Source organism: Scophthalmus maximus, chromosome 18 (genome assembly GCF_022379125.1).
Source record: "Scophthalmus maximus strain ysfricsl-2021 chromosome 18, ASM2237912v1, whole genome shotgun sequence".
NCBI classification, from domain to species: domain Eukaryota; kingdom Metazoa; phylum Chordata; class Actinopteri; order Pleuronectiformes; family Scophthalmidae; genus Scophthalmus; species Scophthalmus maximus.
The window spans coordinates 11,945,165-11,972,500 of NC_061532.1; the positions used below are offsets into that span (position 1 = coordinate 11,945,165).

At 40.7% G+C, this 27,336-nt stretch overlaps 2 protein-coding genes across 2 annotated transcripts in view; both read left to right on the forward strand.

Annotated features, from left to right (window-relative positions):
• fig4a (FIG4 phosphoinositide 5-phosphatase a) overlaps positions 1-19,384 on the forward strand; it is a 37,776-nt gene extending 18,392 nt beyond the window's left edge. Inside the window, exons 14-24 of the mRNA XM_035616723.2 lie at positions 720-765; positions 911-1,059; positions 1,474-1,640; positions 4,163-4,301; positions 4,914-4,972; positions 5,607-5,754; positions 6,022-6,105; positions 7,322-7,520; positions 11,796-11,884; positions 13,862-13,936; positions 16,176-19,384. Coding sequence (XP_035472616.1) covers positions 720-765; positions 911-1,059; positions 1,474-1,640; positions 4,163-4,301; positions 4,914-4,972; positions 5,607-5,754; positions 6,022-6,105; positions 7,322-7,520; positions 11,796-11,884; positions 13,862-13,936; positions 16,176-16,353 — 1,333 coding nt within the window. The 3' untranslated portion in view covers positions 16,354-19,384. The remainder of the gene's footprint in view (positions 1-719; positions 766-910; positions 1,060-1,473; positions 1,641-4,162; positions 4,302-4,913; positions 4,973-5,606; positions 5,755-6,021; positions 6,106-7,321; positions 7,521-11,795; positions 11,885-13,861; positions 13,937-16,175) is intronic.
• A 2,534-nt stretch (positions 19,385-21,918) lies between these two features.
• Positions 21,919-24,388, forward strand: LOC118290245 (G-protein coupled receptor 6). Its single transcript, XM_035617781.2, has 2 exons — positions 21,919-22,153; positions 22,895-24,388. The coding sequence occupies exon 2, from the start codon at positions 22,920-22,922 to the stop codon at positions 23,925-23,927; it is 1,008 nt and encodes a 335-aa protein (XP_035473674.1). The 5' UTR covers positions 21,919-22,153; positions 22,895-22,919; the 3' UTR covers positions 23,928-24,388.
• Positions 24,389-27,336: the final 2,948 nt, after the last annotated feature.

The following is a 27,336-nucleotide window of genomic DNA, read 5'->3' on the forward strand; positions in this document are numbered from 1 at the left end:
TGTTCCATTCAGTTCATTGAGTTCATGCCTTGTAGAGATGCACTTTAAAAATCCACCCATCACCAGCTAGTGAATTTTGTCTTTGGAGCTTCCCCCTTTCAGCAATTTAGGGGCATTTTTCCTCACAGGGTGATTCTTCCTTGCCTATTGCTTTTTTTTTGTTTTTTTAAGAACACTTTAAAAAGAAAGTGATGAATAATGAGTGGTGTATTGAATTTGTGGGAAAAGGACTGATACAGAATATAGGCCCAGAGCCAGCAGTGGATCTTGCTCAGTATTTGGCTGTTCAAAACCTTAACATTCCTCCAATTTTTTCATTGCTTAAGGATTAGTTTGACATTTTATAAGAATTTTTTGCCGAAACTTTGATAAGAATTGATACCACTCTAATATCTGTAAGTCAAAACTCCACACACAAGCATGAGTAGTCTTACATTAGTGGCAACATTTTGGATGTAAACAAGATCCAGCATATTTTTTTTTGGAGATAGTGGTCGGATTTAAAGAAAGTCGCCAGCAGTGATGTCTGCACTGCATGTTTATATATACTCCAATATGTTTTGCATTGAAGTGGTCATTTAATCATTTATTACACCTGCAGAAGATGAGTAAATATGCGTCCAGAGGAGTACTGTAGAGCAGACAGATGCACTTTATTGCTTTTGTCTGTTTTCCAGTATTCCATTCTTTCAGTTGAATGAAATGTCTTTTATTTTCAGGTGGGGAGATATAGGTGGACATATCACAGCCAGTGGACGAGTTCAGGTACGCCACATAGAAAACTGTTTTTGGTGTACGTTTGTGCTATATGTTTTCATGAAAAAATAAAACTTAGTCATTCAGTTGCAGATTTCACATTGTGGATTAATTAAGTGATGACATTAAGTCTCCTAAATCTTTGTCATTGTAGACTGGTGTGTTACGGACCAACTGTGTGGACTGTCTGGACCGAACCAATACTGCCCAGTTCATGGTGGGGAAGTGTGCACTGGCCTATCAGCTTTATGCACTAGGAATGATTGACAAGCCCAAGCTGCAGTTTGATACTGACTGTGTTCGGTAAAGCTGTTTACTCTACCATATGTTTTATGTCTTTGGAGATGTATCTGTTTTTTCATACTTTATTTTGTCCACGTACTGTAATACAAGTTACTAAACAATGCTTATATACAGTATGTGCTGATGATTGCTGTAGCCATATTTCAATATGTGTCTGAAAACTCATCTAGATTTATTTTCTTATCTCTCTGGTAATAGAACCAGTCATACATGTGATATACACCATTCTTTTGTCCTACAGAAGCGGAAAAAAATATGCACATCAAATACAGTGTAAATATGCACATCAAATACAGTGTTTCTTTCATATCTCTTGGTTTCCTTATAATCAAATTGTTATTTCAGTCCCATGACACGACCACATGCTTGTATACCAATCCATTGATTATGTATTTTAATGTGTGTGTACCACAGGTTATTTGAGGAGCTATACGAAGACCATGGAGACACACTGTCTCTGCAGTACGGCGGCTCCCAGCTGGTCCACAGGGTGAAGACCTACCGCAAGATCGCTCCCTGGACTCAGCACTCCAAAGACATCATGCAGACGCTGTCGCGTTACTACAGCAATGCTTTCTCAGGTGTGTGTTACACAGACACAATAAATCTTTGTGTCTTTATTTTCTTACGTACTTATGCACAAATCCTCCAAATGTGTCACGGTATCATAGAAACATGTACTTAACATGCATATAGATTTTACGAATTCAGTAATACATTCAGGTAATATAAAGAGAAATACAAACTGAAAACATCTGTGCCAGGAGCCAGGTGGCTCCTCCAGGGGTTGTAGAAGCTCATGTTGTTGGACTGCATGAGTTTCTCTGTGGTCTTTCTTTGGTTCTGAGGAACGGGAAAGTCACTGACAAGTTCTGCTTCAGGTTTGGAGAAGACCAGATCCTGTCAGTCATAGAGAAACCCATGAAGATTCAGTCTTCAACTGCAGCCTGAAGGACTCGAACTCCATCAATGCTACCAGTGCTGCCTTGGTGGGATGGAAAAAAACTAATATTGTCGTCTTGAGAAATCTTTGAATTTCCTGATGATGTTGATGTTTTTCTCCCTACTAATTTGCAACCAGCGCCAAATTGCCAATCAGTGCTTGAAAAAGTGGCTTCACTGTGCCTGAAATTAGATTAGTGTGTCTAAGCACATGTGCATGGTGTCTTTCACATCAAAGGGTGTCATTTGTGTTCCCAGAAATGAAGAGGTTAGATTGTGTATGGTGTGTTTTGTATAAAGCCAGGAATAATGGAGCTGCACTTCTTGACATACTAAGTCGACCTCCTCTATGTCTTTCAAAAAATGGGATCGCTGGCTGGCTAAGCCTAGAAACTATCTGATTGTTTTTTTTCCTGACCGAAATGTCAAGTGAGAGGCTCATACTGCACACACAAGTACACAATATACTGTGAACAGAACAGTCAATGATGTCTAACGATCGATCATTTTGGACCATAATCATTCCAATATTGTCCTCTTAATTGTCATCATTGTATTTATATTATAATGCGACACATTTTGTGTTTTACATTACACTCAGATGTTAGAAAGAAGAAAAGTGAAACAAATATGTTCACTGGTGTCTCAAAAAAATTCTCCACATTTTTTGTGAGTTGTCACACCATACAAAATAACATTGAAAAAAACAGATTTATAATGGATGGATTATACTACCTGACAATGTAAGTGTTCTGCTGCTTGCCAAAGTTTTCGTTCGGTTGGACCTCTGTAGACAGCTCACTGTCACAGTGGTCACAGGTCAGCTGACTGAGTTTACTGTACTGTACTGAACACTCCTTTCCCTCTCACATGATTTCTCTGCAATTTCTGTGAAACACATAATTCTTGTCCAGTGTCATTTTCACTTGTCAAGAATTTATTTCCTCTGTGGCAGCATTAAATGTTTCTGTGGCTTTCAGAGACCCCGGCAGGTTTCAGACTGGAAATCACTTATGGTGCATGTATTTGTTATGTTCACAGATCCGTCATCGTCCTTACTTCTTGACGTACCCAGCCTGAAAATTACGTAGAGAAAAAGCTTTGTGGCAGGCTTTAACAGAGCTCAATTTAGTTTATATATTCTTCTTATGTGACCGTTGGAAAAACCAGCACGTGGCTTCACAGTTGGTGAATGTATTAGATGGGACCAAACTGGGCAACATGCAGAACACGTGCCACATACTGAACACACAAACACTCCCAGGGATTATCCCAGCACACTCTCATGGTCAAACATATTGTAGAGAGGTGGTCAGGAGAGTCTTTCCTGCTACGTTTCAGTTGAGTGAGTTCAGCTTTACTTGTTTTTCATTAATTGGCGCCTATGCAGTCTCTTCTCTTTTTTTTATCCTCAACATATAGTTCACTTATAATTGGCAGAATGCTAAGCTAAGTAAACCTGGTGCCTACATATTTTTTTTACAGCCCACATATAGTGAAAACACAGTGATAGATGGCATCACAACGGATATACAGAACTGAGCCTGAGTGTTTGTTTTTGACATTGATAACAATTGTCCCTGCACCAGATGGAACCTCCACACCAATTACTTTAGATTATATCAAAATAGAAGAAACCAGAAAACTTATCATATTTGGGCATGACCAAAACATGTGTTCAATCAGCAGGGGACTGTACAGAGAAGTGTCATTTTTTGTCTACTCAAATTTGGAAAGGTGAATTTGGTGTAGAGCCTTGAACTAGATTAAACATTGACCCAGGAATATGAGGAGTTAAATATAACATAAAAAGAAAGAAAAATGCAAATAATCACAACCTGAGAAGCTGGAAAATCTGTAATCTTTAGTATTTTGACAATAAATCAATCAAATAATTTTCTATGGATCGACAAATACAATAGATTATTCAACTTATTGTTTTAGCAGCACAATAGTGTGTATATTTTCTCATAATGCAACTCAGCCAGACCTTTATTTAATGTCTCAAATGACAAACTTGACACACAGAAATCTTTAGGAGAAAAAAACATTTAAATTTAATGGTGTGAATCTATGACTTGGTGAACCCTCTCACCTTACTCTTACATTTAGGTTTCACCATAGTTTTTTGGTCATCATTGTGTCCATCTTGCTCCTCCAGATGCCGACAGACAGGACGCCATCAACCTGTTTCTTCAAGTCTACCAGCCATCGGAGATCAAACCGCACCTGTGGGAGCTGCCCACTGACTTCTACCTGCATCAGAAGAGCACCATGGCACTTCCCCAAGACAGACGCAGGTAAAACACACATACACACACGTACATACACACAACCACTTACTCTACATACAGTACATGCTGATGTATTGTCACCATATTAACTGCGAATGGTTGGTTCCTGACTTGGTCTGCCCTTATTCATACTGACCATTATACATTTTTGACCCACCCTCTCACCCGTTGTCATTCTGTGCATGTGTGCGGCAGCATACTCGTATGCATGTTGTTTGCCTTCCATTGTCCTCATGCCAACATAACAGTAGACCCAGTTTTTTTCTGATACAGGCTACTAGTTCATGCAGATACAATGAGCCAAGGTAGCTCTGCCATTATTCCAGGAAATTAGCATGGACAGACCTGAACTCAGTTTTGCAGCCACACACTGTGCTTTTGCTCTCAAACTCGGCTAAGTAGCAGATCACACACTAAATCATAATCTGTGCATTCACTCAAATTGGTCATATTGCATAAAAAGGTGATGTTTTTCAGTTGGTGGTCCAGCCAAGTCAATTTTCATATCTGGGTTATGTGAAGTCTCAGAGGAGATGGTGCAGACTGCAGAATATACATCAGTCACTGTTAACTTCTCTAGAAGTTTTTAATACAGTTTTGTGTCTTGTCTGATTCCAGCTACACACTGTGGTGGTCAGAGGGGATCCTGTCCTATCTCCCTGTTGCCTATGATGAAGGTAACTGTTTGTTATATAACATCTGCAATAACAACAATATGTAAATGAGATACTCTGCTACAGGTTAATGTCTCTATATCAAAATTGATCTCTTTTAAAGGAGTGGGCTGGTGATTTTCTGTGTTTTTATTACTGTCAGCTCATCCCAGGGAAAATCAACAGCATAATCATAATCAGTGCATCAGTCTATGTGTCACTTCTTTCTAACTTCACCCACCTGTGGCTCTCAACCTCAATCCCACTCTCACCAACTGGAGACATAAATCTTTAACAAGACTAAAAGTCTAGAGTCATGCTGAGTGGCAGCTTCAGATTTTTAGGTTCATTATGCTCAATATACGTAGATATGGTAGCACGCTATATATATTGATATCCCTGACGAATTTCGTGGTTATCCCTCCTGTACATATTTTGGTAGATATTTCCCTCTATACCAACAATGGAAACAAAAAGAAAAATAATATGTGTCACAGTGTTTTAAATCATTTTGATGTACCAATACCAGTGCTCTATGTGAAAGATGATTATCAGATTTTTGCCGGACAAGCTTGTTATGGGACATGTTGATCAAATATGTTATATGTATGTGTATCAATACCCTGTAAAGCTTGTTTTTCCTCCTGTGTGGATGCAGTCCCCTGTGAGGAAAACATGAAGAAAGTCAAAGTGAAGAGAGTGAACCACTTTGATGAGAGTACTGACATGTACACCGAATTCTTCAAACCTTACGAACTCACCTCCTTCGATGACACTTTCGGCATTGCCATGACCAACTCTGCGAGGTGAATACACACGTACCAAACCCCCTCAGACAAAAGTTCAGGCAATCACAGATTTTATTGAGGGACATTAAAAGTGAATTTCATGAGTTGTAAACAGAGACTTTATTTTATTTTATTTTTTAACTGCTTATTATGCCTCATTGTGAGATGTTATTGTTTAAAAAATTCTTCTTCTAAAAAGTTGCCTCAGATTTTGTTGATAAATAACACACCCTCAGGACAGTGACAGGACATCAACTAATGGGTTTCCTTTTTGCTGTCATAAAGGGAATTTATGCCCAAAACTGTTGGAGTTGATCCGAGCCCATTCACTGTTCGCAAGCCAGAGGAAACGGGAAAATCAGTGCTTGGGTGAGTAAATGAATATAAGCTATCTGATGTTTTTTTGTTTTTTTTTTAATGTAATAATCCTATGTCACTGTGCCCTCATACACTCAACGTCATTTGACACTGTGTTCTCAGGTAATCAAAAACAACTCTGTCCATTTTCTTTCTTGTCCTTGTTTACAACACTAGTGCTGAAGTCACCCACGGTCACAAGTGTGTGCGAGCATGTGTGGGTACATGCATATTTACTGCACCTGCACACACAAACTAATATACTGAGTTATTGCAGAACTTGTCCTAGAATACTCGTGTGTTGGTGGCAGCTACTTGAACTACACACGACCACTCTGATCCTCTATACTGCTTTGATGTTTCCCTTTTAATGCAGAACTCCTCAGGGAGCCATCTGCTCTTGTGTTTGTCTGTTTGCCTTCTGAGAAATACAGCGCATTGCATTTAGGACTGATCTGACTCACTGGCTCTGACCTTCACCACATCACGTGTGCTCGCACACAAAGAGCCATCGATTTCATCCGTCGTCTTAGCCAAAAATCTTGGTTACTATGGCAAATATGACGAGAAGAGTAAACCAAAGGTCCTTTTCCCTTTGAGCATCTTCGATCACCCTCTGGACTTTCACCAGATTCTTCCAGGTCATGTGAAAGTTGTTGTCTGTTCTCCACTGGTTATGCCCGGGCAGCGCAGAGGGTTCATCATCATCAGGTGCTCTTCATGTGAAGGAGCAGTAGCTCCACTAAGACTAGCTAACCTGCACAGAAATCTCATTTGGCTTTCCCATAACAATGATATTATACAGTACATTGGTCCAGGGTTGAATTGTTAAAGTTAATTTGTCCTTTTGTGTCACCTCTCTTTACCATGACCAAATATCTTCACTTCTTTACTCAAAATAGAGCTGCGACAATTAGTTGATTTATTGTAAGAATTTTTGATAATTTTTATGATTATGACTTTTTTTTTTTTTTTAATTTTCCACTTTTCTCGTTTTGACATTCATTAATCAATATCTTTGGTACCAGAAACATATTTTCGGGTATAAGTCTGTTTATTACAGAAGAGATGTGGAAATATTGTTGCTGTGTTGTTATAAATGGTTCACTCTCTTTAAGGACAATTGCAGACATTCTCCAAATTTTTACATGAATCAACTAAATCTTTGAGCAAATCCCATGTGTTTGTGCACATGTTAACCTGTGTGCACGTGTGTGGATATTGGCAGTAACAAGAGCAGTAAGGACGAGACGCTGCTCCAGAGGAAGACGGCAGCCAGCGCACCTCCACCCCCGAGTGAAGAGGCCATCTCCAGCACGTCGGAGGACGACTCCGAGGAGGACCGCGACGATGAAGGGGCTGTGTCCCAGCGCTCCACACCCATCAAACTGCTCACAGAGTCTGGAGAGAGCACTCGCACACAGGAGGTATGGAAATACAAACCATCTAAATAAACAATGCCTTAAAATGCTGCAAGGATTGGTTGGAAAATTGTCAAGGATGATAACGATGAGGATATTGAGTCGAGGGTATGAAATCTCTTCTAACGACCTCAGAGGATCGTCATCACAGCTCAGGCTGAGATTTTGCCACCTGTTTGTATTTTGGGCCTCCAAAGCATTTTGCATTCCAATGCGAGTGTGTCACCCTGATTGTCTTATTTCCTCTCCACCACCCCCTGTGTCTCGCTCCAGAAATGAGTTCTGTATTTCTGTTTGCGTCAGACCGAACAAAAGACGTCAACTTAGTCGGCCTCAGTGACTTGGGGTTTCCACAGCAGAGGGTCTAAATGTTGTTTTTTTTACAGAAGTAGGAGCACATTTCTAGCCTCACATCCAAAGATACTATAAATATCCGATCATATTGCTTTTCTCTTAACTGACGCCTCCCTTTTATATAGTCCACCAAGTGAATCGTAATGTGTATATAGAGTACAGTGTGTACGTATGTGACGAATTTCCAGGGTACGTCATCATCTCTGTATCTGTGTCTATTTCAAGCCCCAGGTGGACCGGTCACGCGTTCATATTGCCTATCAACCCAGATTCGACAGCAGTAGCACATTAATCAGCACAGGTAGTAGGTCAGTGTGTCAACGGGATGAATCAGAAAACACCAGGCAACGACATTCTCGTGGAATTTGTTTATCAGAAACATCTCACAGGATTCGCCCAGCGGTTTGTTGACTGTTGATTGCCGAAGCCCTACTGTAACTAGGGTAATGGGCATTATTTACAGCTATTGTGACATCAGCAGGAGTGAGGTGACTCCCTCGACACGCACTTTGCCCTCGTGTCCTCATGCACATATATACATAATGACAGATGGATAATGACCTCCTACAGCAAAAGATTACTGTTTGTGGCCACAGTCCCAAGTGCCTTGTTGGCAATCGTTCTTCAACCAAGCAGGTTTATCCACCATCTCAGTTTATACGGTAGATATAGATTAGTTGCACCTCTACACAGTGATTAAAGTATAAGTGGCAAATACCACTCTTGTCCAACACATGTTGCGTTGTTTTGTAACTGCAATACATTTGGACAATTTCGACTTAAAAGCTAATGTTCTATGATTACACCCACGCTTCGAATACCTTTTTAACATTGACTCCATGTTGGAATCAACACATAACCTTCATACCTTCAAAGTTATTGCCAGCAATTTCATTCATTTGTTATTTTGAGTGAAAGGTCTGACAGTTATTTGATGGATTCCCCTCTCTCTCTCTCTCTCTCTCTCTCTCTCTCTCTCTCTCTCTCTCTCTGTCTCTCTGCTTTATGACTAGATATTTGCAACTAAATCACAAAAAAAAAATCATCAGATCAGAATCAACAGATGAGTCGGTGTCTGTCTGTATTTTGATTTTTCATGACAACCACTCGTCACCACCAAACTTACGCAACAACTACCAATGTATTTCTTAGGATTCGAGGAAGTGCAGGAAACTTTTTGGATGAGCAGTTCACGAGAAGGCTTCAAACATGCATGAAGATGAATAAGTCTTTATATTATAAGAATTGTGTCCACAGTATAAACTGAGGAGAGAATCTGGACTGGAGACATTTCGAAAGGACCATTTTTAATCCTGTCTTCTTGCCCCATCCATCTACTTCCCCTCCTGATTTATGATGTATTTTCCATAAGTTTTCTCCCCCTATGTCTCCTCTGCTCATTGGCCTTAAGCAATGAGCTGGTCATGAATATTGTGGGCTGAACAGCAAGCTCACGTGTTGGGTGCACACACTCCACTCCCATGTGTCTCGTGTTGCTGCCTCTGAGCTTGTGCCGGAGAATGAATTGCCAGGGTGCCAGCGCCAAACAAAACTGCTGAAATATTTAAACATCAGATCATTATCGCGTTTGCCATGTAATTACACATGCTCATTTTATATTCCTCCTCGGTCTGGGCATACGTGTGCCTGCATTAACATGGATAGATTTGTGTGGGTTTTTTCACAGTCTTTGCTCCACACTCCATGTGTGTGTGTGGGTGTGTGTGTGTCCCCTGCAGCTCAGATCAATACAATTATAGTGAAAATTGAAGGCATTATGTTTATCATATTTCTACACTGTCAGAAAACCATCAAAGAGAAGAATGACATAGCTGTCAACTTTAAGGCCACTCAACATTATGTCACTCACTGTTGCATAACAAGCGATGCTCGGTCCTCTTAGGTTTATAGAAAGGCATACAAATTCATCCTTTGTCAATAAATAAGACCAAACAAAATTATTTCTCAGGTATATTTGCAGGACCCTTTCATCAATTTGAATGGTAGTGTGTTTTTCTCAGTGAAATCTAAATTAAAATACTAACATTTAGGTTTGTCTAAAGCTATATACACGTATATGGCTCGAAAGCAGACACTATATACAGAGAGGAAAAAGAGATGACAGTGCTGACTTCTTCTCATCTGTTTTCAAGCTGTTCACAAGATTAAATAAATGCTTCTGCTAAGCCCATCAGGTCAAAAGATATCCACCACATTATCTATGTATCACAATTATAGACCATATATCAAAATAAATGCAGTCACCAGGTCCAGAATGTGAAACCAATGCTAAAGTGCCTAATACCTGTATTCTCTGGAACCACCAGCAGGGGTTCCACTGGTGGCAAAAAGAAGTCAGTTTTATATAGAAGTCTATGAGTAAGTGACTCTACTTCTTACTTGATTCATAACGTCAGCAAACATTTCCCTGGGGCGTTTATAGTCTTAATCTCTAGTTTCAAATCTTCTTCAATACAGCATGATGTTCATTTTGTAAATGATGGTCCCATTTAAAGTAAAATGGACAATAAAGCACCGTATAAAATGGGGCGTGGATACCGGTCGATTGGCAGCTAGTACCGTCCAATGGGTCCAGATCTCAGGTGAAGGTGGATGAGCAGATGGACGAGCTCTCAGTCCGGCCCAAACCCTGCCCCTCCTATGCCCTGCTGTTACAAAATGGTCCCATGTCTGCCAAGATAACACCTCGCTCACACTATAACACCGTCCCAAGATGGATCCGTGCCAGTTACTCCTATTTACATTTTTTTCCCGCAAATTAAGCCATGTGGTTTTGGTGAGCACATGTCTACTGTAGACCTCGCTGTTGCCCTGCGGCTCTAGACTGTCTGCTTCAAGGTTCAACAAGTAGTTGAAAATCCCTCCCTTTGTGCCGAGCTATTTTTTGTCATCATCAGCCGCGTAGGAAGCAGCTCAACAATTAGGATGACTCTAAGGACAAAAATATAAACATTCAAAGATTTGGGCTCGTCTTGGCTTAACTTCTTGGTTTTTGCATAGATCATAGCACGTTCTGACTAGGAAATGACTTTTTAAGTAATCATAGCATGGCCTCATGGTGAATTAACCTTGAATTTCTTTTTTGTTCCACTGGGTGTCAGGTTATTAATCATTGTTAGGCTACATTCATCTCAGTACATTGCATTGATGTTATTGTGCAACAGCGTGTTTCATAACCAAGCAACCTTGGTTATAATTTCATTATCTGACTTAATTAAACCACTGATGTTATTTTTGACTGGTTCATTTGTAATTATATTTCCAAATTTAGAAAATTTGTGTTGAAAATTTTCTGGTTACATAATATTTTCCTTTTTGGGCTTCATGAATAAAAGATTTATTCTTCCACTGCTATTTTTTGGTATCAATCCATGATAAATTCTTATTTTAATTCAGATTCAGTGTCACATTGTGAACGTGATGCCTTTTTGCCTCTCAGATTACTTTTTTTCCCCCGAATCTGTCATCTTGAACCCGTCTGACCTTTTTCATCTGATCTGTTTATTATGACCGTTATATCTCCACAAACCCTGGACACTGTGTGCAGAAACACCAGGAGGGCACTATCCCTGAGCATGAAACCACCTCATCAGACACCGACAATCAAATTACATTCAAAGTTGCTCAAATTATACTCCTTGGACCGCCGTAATTGGTGAATCCATGGTTGAGCGGCGGCTGAACCCGATGACTTTGTCTGCATGACTTTTTAGATTCTTAGTAACCGTAACTGCTTTGGAGGAGCTGGCTGTTAACAAGAAGCTTTACCTGCTATAGTGTATTACTTTGTTTTAGTCCTTACGGTCCTGTTGAGGTCATTGTTAAACCTGTGTTATTAATTTTTTTCTCTCTGTCTTTCGCACATGGGCCTGTAGCTTCTTACCTTTCCACCTTTCACCTTTTCAGGAGCAGCAGCAGCAGCAGACAGTCAAGGAGCCGTATGGACTTAATCTGGCCAAGTTTCCTACTGAAAAAGACCTGCTCATTTACGATAGGTAATATGGCACGCGCACACGCACACACAAGCACACACACACACACACACAAACACACACAAATGTGCACACACAAGACGACTGTGAAAACACCCACACAAATATATCCATGTCAATGCAGGCACACGTATGCCCAAACCGAGGAGGAATATAAAATGAGCATGTGTAATTACATGGCAAAGACACACACACACACACACACACACACACACACACACACACACACACACACAGAATAATGCACATACTTCATAAGAATGGTTGACCACTGTACAGGGCTTTTTATGGTCTGTCTGTTAGTGGTCTGTCAAATAAACATCTCACAAATACCACTATTATATTTATTAATACAAAAAATATAATAGTGGTATTTGACTCTTACTCCAGAATACAGTTCTAAACAAAAGATAAGAATCTGTCAAATAATAATAAGTAAAGACAAAGTACAGATCAGGGTAATGAGAATGTCTTTAGGTCTGCAGGTATTTCATCAAAAGTGTTGGACAAATTTAAATTCTGAGCTGATTATGAAAATTTACCGCAGTTGCTACAACTCATTCTTTCAGGGACACGAATGACGGTGTGAAATTTCATGGTCGTCTGACCAGTAGTTGTTGAGATGCACAGCCCTTTATCATGCAGTAAACTAAAGTGTACATAGTATATGATGATTGACTCAAGTCAGAGAAAGAAAAAAACAATTCTGGTCTCATACCTGCCAACTGGAGCTGAGTTTGTTTGGCCTCCAGCTCTCAGTATACTGTATGTCTGATGTTTTTTGTTTTTTTAATGCTGTCACGTGTCTTGTGAAGCAAACACCTGCAAATGGAAGCACCCCAGTCTTATAGTCTGACTGCCTCTGCCTATTTAACTTGTCCTGAGGAAATTCTGTCTTTTTATTGTTATCGACAATGCACCCAGTGGCCAAGGCAGAAAGGGATGGAACACGCAGCCAGTGTCTCCAGCCCCCTCAGGGGCACGCGGGTCATTTTCCAAAAGGGGCCATTGTCAACTCTACCCTGCTGCGTGCATCGCACTTCTGACCTCACTGCTCTTTGTCCACCTCTCCCTTCCCTCACCACTGAATTTCATTTTGTTTCTGTCTGTCCTTACTAACTGGTGACATTTTTATAATAGTAAATGCATGTGTGTTGATAAGTTAAATAAAACGTGACATGATTCGGGTCAGGGCCATCGATTTGAAATTGCTCAGCAGTAATAACGTATGCAATATAGAGCCAGTAAAGGAGACCTTTTCATGTTTGCAAATTAGGCAGAATGATTTGTAGTTATCTAGATTAGTGTTTCCAAACCAATAAGTTTATTCTTGGATTGCTTCGTTTGAAGGAGGTTCATGGCCTAAAGAGGTGAAAATATTCTGTTTTTCACGACACATTTCACTGTACATTTTCTTTCTTTATGCTTTCAATGATTTGAAAGCATAAAGACTTGTATTGAGCTATAGGACTCTTTTTTTGTTACTGGTTGTTCTGCATGCTACTAAAAAAACACTTTTTTATGATAAGAGGCACAGTTTATAGGCATGATCGAAGCGGGGGAGTTGACAAAATCCAAATTGCAGTGAAGAATGTTGTTCATACACTCCCACTGTAGTGGCACCTAATGGAAATGAAACCACATTCATTATTGAGGCTGGACTTCGGAACCGCTCCAAAGGTGTTAGCGGCAGCCATTTCTCCTCTAATCAATGCATTAATAATAAAAATCATAAGCAAGAGCCAGAGGGGGGAAGTCTTAACTATTGCATATTTTTGTGTCATTGCAGAAGAAAAATGATCTACAGTATGGGGAAATTTGAGATTTGATGATGATGTGGTCTGAACATTAGAGTTTGCACCAGACATGAGATGTTGACAGTATTAGTATCAAAGAGTTCATGACAAGCAGCCGGAATTTAAAGGTTAACCAGTTACTAAAATTTGATTAAATGTATATCATTTCTTTTTTTCCCTCCAGGTTTGCACATCTGGGTGAGAGCCAGCACAAAGTGGAGAGAACTGAACACATAAATGTGGCAAACATCACCTGCTTGTGAGTAAAACATGTGACACACTCACCCTAACACACAAAAAAAACAACCATATGTACCGGAACCCATTTTTAAATCCCACTCCAGCAGCCTTGGGGAAAGTGAACGCATTTGCTCGGACTAAGTGGTCTCCAGGGAGGCTTCTAGCTGTGCACTGTTTAAAAATCGTCCACTTTTGCAACCAGCCACTCTTTCTTTGCATCTTGTTATTCACATGTCCTAGTTAGTCCACTCACCAACCCTGCTGCTCTCTCCAGCCGTGACCCGGTGAATATAGACTTTGTCCAATTCAAAATTCAACCACACGTTGGAAGGCAATGCAGCCATGACGACGCCTTCGCAATTTTCCCTGCTCATCCTGTTGTTTATGCTTTCTAGCTCCAACTCGCCCCTCATGCGCTCAAGGAAGCATGTCAATAAGATGACTCCTATTGATGTGTATTATTTCGAATTCTTTATTTTGCTCTAGCTCTTATCATATTTTTTTCTCATTGTACATGTCTGCTTTGCTAATATTGCAGCACCACAGGACTCAAATCAATATCACATCAAAGAGAATAGATGGTTATGATAAACAGAGGTTGTACTAAGATGAGATATGTTTACACATTGTACAGATTTTTTAAAAAGTAACAAGATATAATACGATGAGCTGCTGCAAGTCTGCAGATTTTCTTACCTTTTGACTGGCTAGTTGTTCACCCAAGTTTCTAGAATCATTATCAGTGTGCATTGTGTCATACAGAGTCTCGTATAATCACAAACTTGACCTAACGATCCGATCTAGTGCCACTACTTTTGTTATATTTCGGAGTTGTCCAATTTATAATGGCCAGAATCCAAATATATTTGTTAAGGGTGCCACTCTCCACGGTTCCTTCTGTCTGCTCAAAAATGGTGCCAATCACTCAGAGGCAGCAGAAGCACAAGAGTTAACAGCGGGAGTTTGATTGTTTTCCTGCAAGAATATTGAACTCACCAACCAAACAAATGTACAATGTGCAATCAGTTTCAACAGTTTTAACAACATGTTGTCTATTTCCACTTTAAGTTACCTTTTGTGCCATAATTACATTATTTTCAAAACAAGAATCAACATCTGCAATCAACAAAATGTTAATGTTAATGTCAATGTCCTTGACATTAGCAGCACGCACCTGTGTGAGACATAGAGGCACTCGACATTTTCAGTGGATGTGAAGAGGGTTGGTACAGTTAAAATGGTACCCTCACTTCTTTATACTCCCCAGTGAATCATTCTCTCCCACATACTGTATGTGCTTTGACATGAACTGCTCATCAGTGAGCCTTTGATAATAGTAATACGTCCCCTGTACACTGTCTACTCCTGCTCTAAGGCTGTTTCAAGCTCCAAAATTGACATAATTTGTGTAATAAGTAGTGTGGAGACTGATCTTCTCAAATTTTGACCTTTGACTTTTGACTTTGATTTCTTTTTTTTAGATGTCTCCAACCAAATTTACAAGTATTCCTATGTTGTTCCTTGTTACCTGATAAAGAAATTACCTCCTCCTCAGCCTCTCCAAAAACACAAACATGATAATTGTTAAATTCTTATTTACCGATGCTCTGAGCCTTTTGGTTGCCCCTTATCAGGGCCCCCTTGGGACCAAGTTGCATACTCGCTTCAATACTTATTAAACCTAAGAGTTGAAGACCGGATGAGGAGGCTTACTGCGTTCATAATAATCCTTTGGTGTCCTCGGTCTACTGTACCACAGCCTCTGTTGTGCAAGGCAACAATGAGGCACATTTGTAATGCAGCCATGTGTGCGAGCAGCTTCTCACTGGGGCCTCAGCTGCTGTTGGACTGTCTGACTGAATGGATTACCGGACCAGCACGCAGTTGACAATGCACCCTGACGATGATGAGACATGCTTTGGCGTGTAGCTTCTGCGAAAAATATGAGTAATTCCGCTGTAAAAGCCTCATTTGTGCGATCCTCATATTGTTTCCATTAACGACCCTCGTAATCACCTGCTCTCTCCATCTGAGTTTCACAAGATGTTGGTTGAATTAAAACATTTTCCTCGTCCTTATTGCTTTTTTTTTTTTTTTTATCATGTGACAATTATAGATAGTAATATTTTTTTTCCGCCCCTAATGTGAAAATGAAAGTTCATGGCTTGTTTTTGTCTTCCATCGCACGAGTCATCTAAAATTAGTCCTCCACTTCCATCCATCATTTTGAAACATGCTTCCCTCCCTCCGTCTCTTAGAGAGCCGGTGTCCCGCTTCGCTGAGGACAGCATCTACGCCGTCTCCCCCCCGCACGTCGACAGAGACAGCCGGGACGTGTTTGAGAGCCACATGACGACGGGTCAGGGTCAGGTGAGGGCGCTGTGCAGGGACGACATGCTGATGTACAGGGAGTACGTCAAGAACAGATACATGTGAGACGTGAACTGGATCTCTGTCAGTGATATGTGTGTTTCTAGGATAATCGGCTGTACTCCAGCACAACGTTCCCACTTAGAAGACTTGTAAAAGAAGGTGTTTTGCTTTCAAGAGTTTTTGACTACAAGACATGCATTTTGCTTCAACGACCCACATCTTGATTTTTTTCTCTTTCTTTCTGTTGAATGAAGAGAATAATGAAGATTGCCGTGCATTATCAACCCACATGTCCTTTATTTGTGAGTTTTAATAGCTTCAAAGTTTTTTATTTCATTCAGACATGCCTTAAACAGGCTGCCTATACAGTCAGGGGCCATTTTTTCCCATTCAAATCCATTTTTAATTACGAGTCTTTTAAGAAAGTTTATTTAACTAAATGCACCGTATATTTCAAAAATGTCCATTTTTTTTGTTAAGCATTTTTTTATCTTAAATGTTGGAACCAAAACCAGACGGATGGCCCAATGACTGCACCCCATATGTGTTTTGATTTTTGATTTTTTTCTTTTCCTATTTGTTAAAGTTTCATGTCATTCAAGCCTTTAAAATGTCTTTTTAAAAACTCCTGACAGGGATTTCTGTTCATTTGTTTTTTAATTGGTCAGACACAGCAGTCTTAAAAGTCACACACGTACTGCAAATCTGCGGCCTGGTAATTTTACTTTGTTTAAGATAAGTCACTATTTTTCTCGAATCTCATTTTGAACCGGCGGCGCTTTTGATAAAACCTGAATTGTTTGTTCATGAGCGGACAAAACACCACTGATTTACACTGATTTTCTGTCGTATGAATGCATTTCTGAGATGTCAGCCACTTATTGCGTGTAGTACTTCTAAATTAAACATTTATTTATTAACATGGTGCAACCGATCTGATTGCTGTTGCCTTGAAGCAGTTTTCCCTCTTTGCTGTTCTTTGCTCTTTTGTACATGCCGAAATTGAATATTGTTCCTTTCATGTGGCATCTGTAATTGTTGCCCCCCCCCCCCCACTGTCTGTCCTCATTCTTTCAGTCCTTTTTCACCCATTATGTGCCTTTGTCACTTCTGTTCTAACGTGCTCACTTCTCTTTTCTCTCCTCTCTCACACTCTTTTTAATGTCCGGCTTTCAACCGCAAGTGTCAAAATAATGTAAACGTGATGTTTCTCTCCGTCTTTCCCTGAAATGCACGTTCGCATTCAGTCGGCGCACTGACTGACCACTGGTCTCTGCATCTCTGCCTCGTGAGCCTGGGGGTGGAGGGGGGGAGTCAGAGGAGGGGTGCTGTTTCAGCATGTGAGGTTTTGGAGAACGGCAGCAGGATGAAATAAAATTAACCTCAATGTAATTAAAACCATATTAACTTTTAACTCCATTTTCTTTAATATATGAGAGTGCATTATAAATTGAGTATCTGATAATGACTGAATCTGATAAAGCCTCCCAGCTTGTACCATCCTATTGTCCTTTTGATTCATCTCCGGATGCTTTCATGGGTTTCTGGTAATTCACAAAATAACCACATTTTTGTTTGCTAAAAAGAATAAACAAGAATAAGTAGAACAAGGGTGACAAGCTAATACCTCCCGTTGTAATGCTGCGAGTTACGTTTCTCATTATCCACAGTGAGATGAAGATCCTTCATTACGCAAATACTTTTTTTTTAAGCTGGTAAATTAAATTCAAGGTCTCATACAAAGCTTGGGGCTGTTTTTTTTTTAATCAAAAGAGTTTTAGTTTGTGATTTTGCCTCGAGATTTACTTATCACAACGGTGATGTGCCATGAATCTTTTAAGTATTGGGACCCTGAAGGGCAATAAAAGATTTGCAGGTGATTCTGGGAAAACCCATCAGAAGTTTAAGCTACAAAGCACACGGCACATCCAATGACATTTATTGTTTCTACTGTATTGGGTGTTCCGTCGCCCTAACATATACTGGACCACATTTTATAACGCTCCACCAAGTCATTTTGAATGTTAAAAATGACAAATATAAAACATTACATCACAAAATATAAGGTTATCCAACGCCATGTTTTCCTTTTCATTTGGTAAGGAAACATCTCTTTTACAGCTTGAAAAATAACTAACTAAAGGTTTAGAAGCTTGAATTCCTTCCTAATTCCAGTTCCGTTATTTGACTCGATATTCAGTTTACATTTATAAATTCAACACAACTTGGTTAAAGGAATTTTAACATGACACTTTGACTTGTATCCAGTTATTAATGTTTTCTGAAAAATGTAAACAAAGGTTTGTGATTTGAAATGATTGTCAATTTTAGTCGATGTCTGCTTCTATTGATAGTAGTCTAATATACTGTAGATATCATGGTGGTTGATAATGAATTCATGAGACCCCAGTGTTTTCAGTGGTGGCCTTTAAAACTAAAACAAGCTCAATCACACAAGAGCATCATTTTTAGAGAATCAGTCACATGTCAAAGCCAAATGATCAATCACCTGTTCATTTCTAAACAGTGTTTAGAACTATTGTGATTTAGCCCACTTGACATTGGCAAGTTTTTAGCAGTTGTAATTATCATAAAATTGAGTTCATGGTGACAGTGAGGTGGGTGTGGTGCGGTGGGTCAGACATGTATGACATTATGTGACAATCTTTTGTGAATCCTTTTGTAAGTGGTTGTTTTCTAGCAGCAAAAGTGTGTGTACAGTGTGAAAGGGAAGCTGAGTGAATACAACTACTTATTTTATAAGAAGTCTTTCATTATTTGAGTTGTCTTTGTCTCAGCTTCTGTGTCAATAGCATTTTCTTGGTTTAACACGTGTTCCAGAGTAATTATCTCTATGAGGCTATTCTTACATCGAGGGCTGAGTCACTGAGCTGGTGTGTTTGCGTACGCGCATGTGAGAGCATTTGTGCACTCTTGAAAATGAGAGCTGTCTATTTTGAAGGGAAAGGAGGTCTTTTATATAAGGCCCTGTTTTTTTTCATGTTTTTCATGTTCCAAATGGCAGGTGTCTCATTACACTGAGCCCTCTCAGCACGCATGTTCAAAGATGAATAAATACATCCAGTCACTGATATTTTTTGTGTATCTGTTCCCGGTAGTCCTCAAAAAAAAATGAAGCTGTGTGTGTGTGTGTGTGTGTGTGTGTGTGGTTGGGTGGCCAGAAGTGCGTTGGTTTGATTTAGATTATTCCATCATAGAAACAATGTATATTTGGTCCCTTGTGTGGTTGGGTATCTGCCTAGGTCTTTGACATGAGTCACTAGGCACTTCATGTGACCACTTAGCTTATGAATGAAGACAATCCTCCGTCCAGCCCCCCGTCCACTGACAAAAGGTGTCCAAACAGCTGTTGCCTGGAAACCAAAAACTGGTTACCATATTGCTATTGCTGCTTTGAATCTCCCCCCACATGTCATCCATTGTTATATGACATCTAGGTGTAAGACGTGAATACAACGAATTTTGACCACCATTAAGGCAAAAGATTTGTCTTTGACCAACACAATCGAACATCTGGGGCATTGTAAGATGTTTGACTCAAAGTAATGATCTACGGTCGAGCTTCACTGGTATTTCAATAGGTTACTGAAGAAAATGAAAAAAGAGATTCAACATGTTTCAGACAGAGGGAGATAAATTATGATTATAAAATGGCAGTAACAGTAGTACTATTTGTACCTGCTCTATTGAGTACAGCAGAATATATTTACGCCCAGATAAACATCATTAACTAGACATACTGAGACACACGTGTCAGCCCGGTGAGCGGTGGTGCGGGTCTCCTCAGGTATTTAGAACAGGTCGATCAAACTGAGCTGGACCTGTTTCCGCAGGCTGGAGGGTGACTTGCTCCGGAAACAACCACATATAAACACTCAAGAGTCCTGTGCGAGGCGCTGAACCGAGGTGGGTACTCCTCCTAACTCTCTCTCTTCTCTAAGTCTGGCAGAAGTTTTTCTTTTTGTACAGACCATCTGTTACGCCCACATGAACACCTTATATTACTACGATTCAAAATGTCTTTCTTTTCTCTCTTGTCACGTCACTCCTGCTCTTACTCACTTTCTCTGGATAGCCTTTTTGACGTATCGCACATTTATTTATCTCAAACAATCAACAACAACAACAAAAAATCAGATAAAAAATACAAAGATAAAACACAAACAGAGGAATCACTCCCATTCCATTAAATAACAAAACAAGGATGCGTTCGAGGAGGAGCAGGCAGAAGCATAGTGCTAATATAGTCTGTACCCAACTTTACAATATTATATTATTACAGAAAAAAACAAACATATGTATATATATTGTGTGTATATATACTGCATACAAAAATGCAGGTCATACAACAACATACAACAATACAATAGAGAACTGCAGGTCATATAACAACATACTGTACAACAATACACTAAATTGCAAAAGATTATATTTAGTTTTCCTCCTTTTCTGTATTAATATTATTGATATCAATTGTACATGTCCATTATGCTGTCACCAATTTCTAAAACTAGTTTGAGACTTGGATGGCTTTGTAAATTTGGAAGCAGCTGTGAAAATGTGACAACAGCACTGATGTTGGGTTTTTTAATCAGAAAAATATACATTTCAGACTAATTATAATGCTTGCAACATTAAATAAACATTCAAACAGCCATCCAGCTGTGTAATCTCTATAAGTATCTATGAGTCGACCGCGGTCTGTCAATCCTTACACGGATCCAACTGGACGTTACAGTTGAACTAACCGCTCTAAACTATGCCAAGAGGAGTTGCTATAGCAACTGAAACACTGGCGGTCTAACAGGTTCTCAGGGCTGATATTTGCTTTTATTTATTTCTGCCGAAAATAATAATAATACATTTTATTTCAGGACACTCAAAGACACCTTACATGTACAAATCATAAAAGATAAAAACAGATGCACAACAGTGATAACAATTACCACTGCCTCGTGCAGAAAATTTCCGGTTTAAGAACTTGCAAATTGTATTTCCTTGCACACTTTGGGGTTGGGCACACCTTGGAAAATGTGGTGAAATTATCATTGTGCAACTCTTTGATTCACTATGCTTTCAAGATTTTAATCTATAGGCTACGTGACATAAAAAAATATAGTGACAACACTTTCCGGTAATCCCTGTTCAGCATATAAATATTACACACTATAATGTGGGAATATGCAGATATTAGTGCTTATCAATGTTTACCACCTCCTTTTGTGGGCACTTGAAAGTGGAGGCCTACGTCTAAACAGATAATCAATAACAATGTAGCAGCAAAAACATGGATAGATTAAGCCTAACCGGGTTTACTTTGGGGATGAAAAAAAAGGAAATGTCCCTTTACAGTACACAAATGTGGGGCTTACTTTATTTCTCTCCACTTAATTAGTAGTAATTAGTATTTTTATTTTTTTTGCATTTTCACGGGGGAGTTTACCTGAACTCAAAATGAATTTCATCATCATCATCATCATCAGCTGAGATCCGCAGAAGAGAGAGAGAGAGAGAGAGAGAGAGAGACGGTGACGTCACTCGGGTTTAAAACTCGCCTCTCGTGTCTCCGGTCGCGGTCGGTCCCCTCTCCTCCTCCTCCTCCTCCTCCTCCTATCCGAGCTGACCACCGGCCGATGCTTCACACCTCCGCGGCCCCGGGTGTGTGTCCCATGTGTGGGGAGCAGAGCCGAGTCAAGGGCTTCGCGGGAGAGCGTCCTGAGAGAGAGGCAACCGCCGGCGCATCCTCCTCCTCCTCGTTCGGCGTCTTTCACGTTTTGCCCTCGGGCGAAGGACCCCGACTCCCCCGGAAGGATCTCTGCTCGAGTACCGTTTTGTAACGGAGGTAGGTGTTCCCAACTCCTTTAGAAAACCTTGTTCCACGCGACGAAGCCATTCAACATTCAGAGCAATAATATGAATTGTTCATTGTCATTTTTAGATATATAAGTGTGACTTGTGTTTTGTTTTATTTAACTCAATGTCTATTTTAGAAATCCGTGACTCAAGCGCCACAATCATCCTGTTCATCCCTGTAAAAGTATTTCAATATACGTATATATTTTATATTATTTTTTGAGTGGATTATTCAAAGAAACTAAGGCTTTGATTGATGTTAGGTTTGTGATTTCAGCACCACGGACAGCTACTTCAACAACTGAGGAAGATCCGCCTTAACACCTCAATTAATTGTTGTTCCTCTAAGCTCCAAATTGGACCATTATAAGTTTTTGTCTTTTAGCACAGGGAGATGAATTTGAAAGTTTCATTATTTCGCAGCTCTGGGTTTACTTAAATATCTGAACCGAGCTGTGTAGTTGATGATAGGATTTTTGCAACAGATTTGTTTTACAAATGATTCTCGAACGAGCCCATGGATGCGTTCTTATTTAAAAAGCCTTATCATTAAGGGATTGGTACACGATTTGCTCTTTTTTTTCTGTATAATTTTGTGCTGGGCACTTGTGTGTTTGAGGGAGTGACCAGACTTAGTCAGGCTGAGATTCACTGATCATCAATTGTGTCGTCCTTGAGAGGAGAAATGATCATTAACAAACCCGTCTATTTGTTCTTCTCCTTCCCACAGGACTGAGGGGCAACAGGGCGGAGACATGAATGAGTCTCTGTTGGTGAATGACTCCTCCGCAGCTCCTGTGGCCGGGGAAGCCCTCTCGTGGCTGGAGGCAGGGTCTCCGGAGCTCAACGGCAGCCTGGACTTCTCCACCGCCCCATTCGATTTCCCCATCAATCCGTGGGACATCATGCTCTGTTTGTCAGGCACCGTCATCGCCTGTGAGAACGCCATAGTGGTGGCGATCATCTTCTACACGCCGACGTTAAGGACTCCCATGTTTGTGCTGATCGGGAGCCTGGCCACAGCCGACCTGCTGGCCGGCATGGGATTAATCCTGAACTTTGTGTTCCAGTACGTGGTCTCCTCTGACACTATCAGCCTTATCACCGTAGGCTTCCTGGTGGCCTCCTTCACCGCCTCCATCAGCAGCCTGCTGGCCATAACAGTGGACCGTTACTTCTCCCTCTACAACGCCCTGACCTACTTCTCGGAGAAGACGCTGCGGTACGTGCACCTGATGTTACTGGTGACCTGGGGGGTGTCCCTGTGCCTGGGCTTGCTGCCGGTGCTCGGCTGGAACTGCCTGGACGAGCCGACCTCCTGCAGCATCGTCCGCCCTTTGACCCGGAGCAATGTCACACTCCTGGCCACTTCCTTTTTTGCCATCTTCATGCTCATGCTCACCCTCTACTTCAAGATCTGCAAGATCGTGTGCCACCACGCCCACCAGATCGCCCTCCAGCAGCACTTTTTCGCCACGCCACATTACGTGGCCACCAAGAAGGGGGTCTCCACTCTTGCTATCATCCTGGGGACCTTTGGCGCCAGCTGGCTTCCCTTCGCCATCTACTGCCTGGTAGGCGAGAGGGAGTATCCGTCAGTGTACACCTATGCCACGTTGCTGCCAGCCACCTATAACTCCATGATCAACCCCATCATCTATGCCTACCGAAATGCAGAGATCCAGCGCTCCATCTACATGCTCCTCTGTGGCTGCTTTCAGACCAACAGAGCCTACCGGTCCAGGTCACCAAGTGAAGTCTGACGAGGTGTTAGGGCTCTTTGTGTGTGTGTGTGTGTGTGTGTGTGTGTGTGTGTGTGTGTGTGTGAGTGAAGAGAGAGCAAAAAACAAACCATCTGGTGACCATCGACAATCTGCTTAAAGTTGACAGTGAAAGCTTTTCCAACACAAATGGGGGTGCGACGCTTGGAACGCAGCTCTCATGCATATGTACTGTATTGCATCTGCACTTTACCATGTCTCAACACGAGCTAGGGTGAGATTTAGAAAAATGCTGTGAACAAGAAACACCTGTGAAAAAAAAGACAAAACAAACCTGTGAATGTAAAAGAGAAAAGGAATGGAAAATCTTGCACTTTATTCAATGTTTAGTTTTTTTTGAAATGCCAAAGCAGTATTGTATGGGCCACATTGTGTTTAAATGGTTGACCTTGTGAGTACTGTGCCAACTTTTCTATTTTGTATTGTATTGTCTTTGATGTACATTTTCTACAAGAGGAATAAAAGGATATAATCCAGCCGTGGCTCCATCATGTCTTTTACTGTGGCACGCTTCTTTGATGGGGTCTTTGTGTCACAAGTGATAAATCCCCTTCATCTGGTTCCAGCCTTCAGAGAACCTCTTCAGGGAGCCTCGTCCTCTTCCTCCAGACAACAGGTGAGTCTGTTTGAAGACTTGTACCAATGGTACATTGAGAAAGTAGGGCCAGGGTTAAATACTATGCCCTGGAAAATAGCTTCAGTTTATACCTACACACGTTTAAATCCTGTCCTTGTGTGTGTGTGTGTGTGTGTGTGTGTGTGTGTGTGTGTGTGTGTGTTACTCATGCTGTTGGGACCTAAATCTTTAACAGATCTTATGGGGACAAACGGCCAATCCCCATAATGCAAAGCATTGATTTTCTTAATGTGAAGACATGAAGACATTAAGATCAATATAATGTCCAGTGAAATCATAGTCACATCTCTCTCTCTCTCTCTCTCTCTCTCTCTCTCTCCCTCTCTCTCTCCCTCTCTCTCACCCTCTCTGTGTGTGTTAACAGAGAGAGAGAGAGAGAGAGAGTGAATGACACAGACAGATTAAGGGAGATACCACAAACGTGTGAAAACATGTGCTGGGTGGTAAAGTGTGTTTAGCCTCCCCTTTAGGATGAGCACGTGAAATGTAACTCCATATGCGTCCGATAAGCTTCTTTTTTTCCCCCCTTTGGTAATTTACTTCTATATGTGTCTCTGCACTGGCCTTGGTCTATGGTTGCATTAATAAGATATGTTGCACTCTGCTGTGCAAATGCAGGAAATGAAAAAAAGGTTGTTTAGACAGTTGCCTTATCTCAACCTCATCTCATCGGCGTCGACAATTATGATTCAGGAGTAAAGCAGCACGAGTGTGTGTGTGTGTGTGTGTGTGTGTGTGTGTGTGTGTGTGTGTGTGTGTGTGTGTGTGTGTGTGTGGGTGTGTGTGTGTGTGTGTGTGTGTGTGTGTGTGTGTGAGCGAGAGGTGAGCAAGAGGTGATTATAAGTTTGTCTGCTCTCCGTCAGCTTTGCAGTAAACCTGGCAGCCGCAAACACAGCACTTTATCTGCCAGGCTGTTTAAACAGGTATTGGTTGAGGGCGAGTACCACGCAGGACATCGGGTACTGTTGCAGACCACGAGATCTGCATGTGTGTTTTAATTCCGTTTGTGTTTTATTTAAGGAGAAAACACAATTTATCAAAATCTGATGTATCCACAGACATTTATGCAGCAGCGCTTTCTTGTCGAGTTTCAACTCCCTCACAAACTGTTTTGCATCATTGCACATTTACTGTAAGTTCCCACACAATACTTAGTATTCCCTCTTACTCATCTTTTAAATATAATGAAACCTCCGGCTTTAACCTCCTGCATGCCAGACCGCATCAGCTCTGTGAATCACACTTTCAACATAACCTTCAACAGTCCTTGCCTCATCAGCGTGGTTGGACCATTACCGAGCATATAACATGCATATAAATGAATTGTTGGATCGACTACTCAGGACGAATTCACGTGTTCAGCAGAATATTTTGCAAAACGAAGGACTTGATTAATTTCAAAAAGTCACATGTTACAGCTATACGAGAAACAATAACTTACATGGCAGAATAGGAAAATAAGTAAATGCAGTAAATACAGCATATGAAGGTACTTTGTCACATGCATAAACACTGAGTAGGGATCTGCAAATCTCTAATCTAGAGAATTTTATAATATATACTATATTGTATATGCATTGTGCTATGCACCACAAATTTAACAAAGTATTTTTGTAATAATGCACCTGTATAGCAAGAGAGTGCATTTGTCTTACGTTTGCTTCACTTGATACCTGACAATATGGATGGATTTGATTTGACGCTGGCTCCACCTTGTCATTTGTGGTTGGCAGTCACAGGGATGGATGCTTCAGGTGCATTCCCTGTTGTTTTCTTCCTGGTTTGTTTTGTCTTCTTTGTCCTCCGTGCTAAAAGCTTGTCCCCGACTCACGCGTCAACCACATCTCTCACACCAGCAGCATTACAGCCGCCGTCTGCACTCGCTCTTCACGTGGACTATCAACCATGATACTCTCCAGTTTGCAAACCTGTGGAGCCTTCAGTCATTTTAAGGGCTGATGACACACTGGGGGAAAGGTGAAAGACGCTGAAGACCACTAATGGAGTGCCCGGCGAGGCCTGGCCGCCGTGAGAGCAGAACATGTTTGTTCACTTTCTGTTTTTTTCTCCTAAACAGATGTTGCTATCGGTCACCGTCCAAAGCAGGTCACCACCTGTTTTTGTACACATGGCACAGGATACAACATATGCTGGTTAAAGTTTAACTGGATTAAATGTCACATTTCTAAGGCGTAGGGAATTTAATTGTCATTTTTAGATATATAAGTGTGACAATTAATTCAACAAAACAATAACAAAATGAGTTATTGTGATTGTTTTTCTGGCAAAGACAGTTAACAGATACTCTAGTTTCCATCAACACCCCACTCAATGGGCTCATCATTATTAAACCCAGCGAAGAAGAAAAAATAGAAGCTCAGCCACTATAGGAAAAGAGGGTTCAACCCCTGTGCTGATGAATCACAGTTCTTCCATCTTTGACTATAGATTATTATTGAAGTCAGATTTAAGGTTTGTTAGCCAGTAACGACATACGCTTTGTCCGCCGATATAGTCACCCTTTCATGCCACAGCAGACCCTAATGTCCTCATTGTTGACCAGGAAAAGGAGAAGTTGACAAGGTTTATTATTCTGGAGCTTTCAAATATATCACATGGTCTTCACCGGCAGCAAGGAGTTGACCTTGGATGTCTGGACATTTTAAAGGCTTCTTGTCCAAGAGAAGTTGGTCTTCAATGTTTTTTCTAGACCTTGGAACAGTATACAGTTGGCAAAACAATCCCAACCTACAC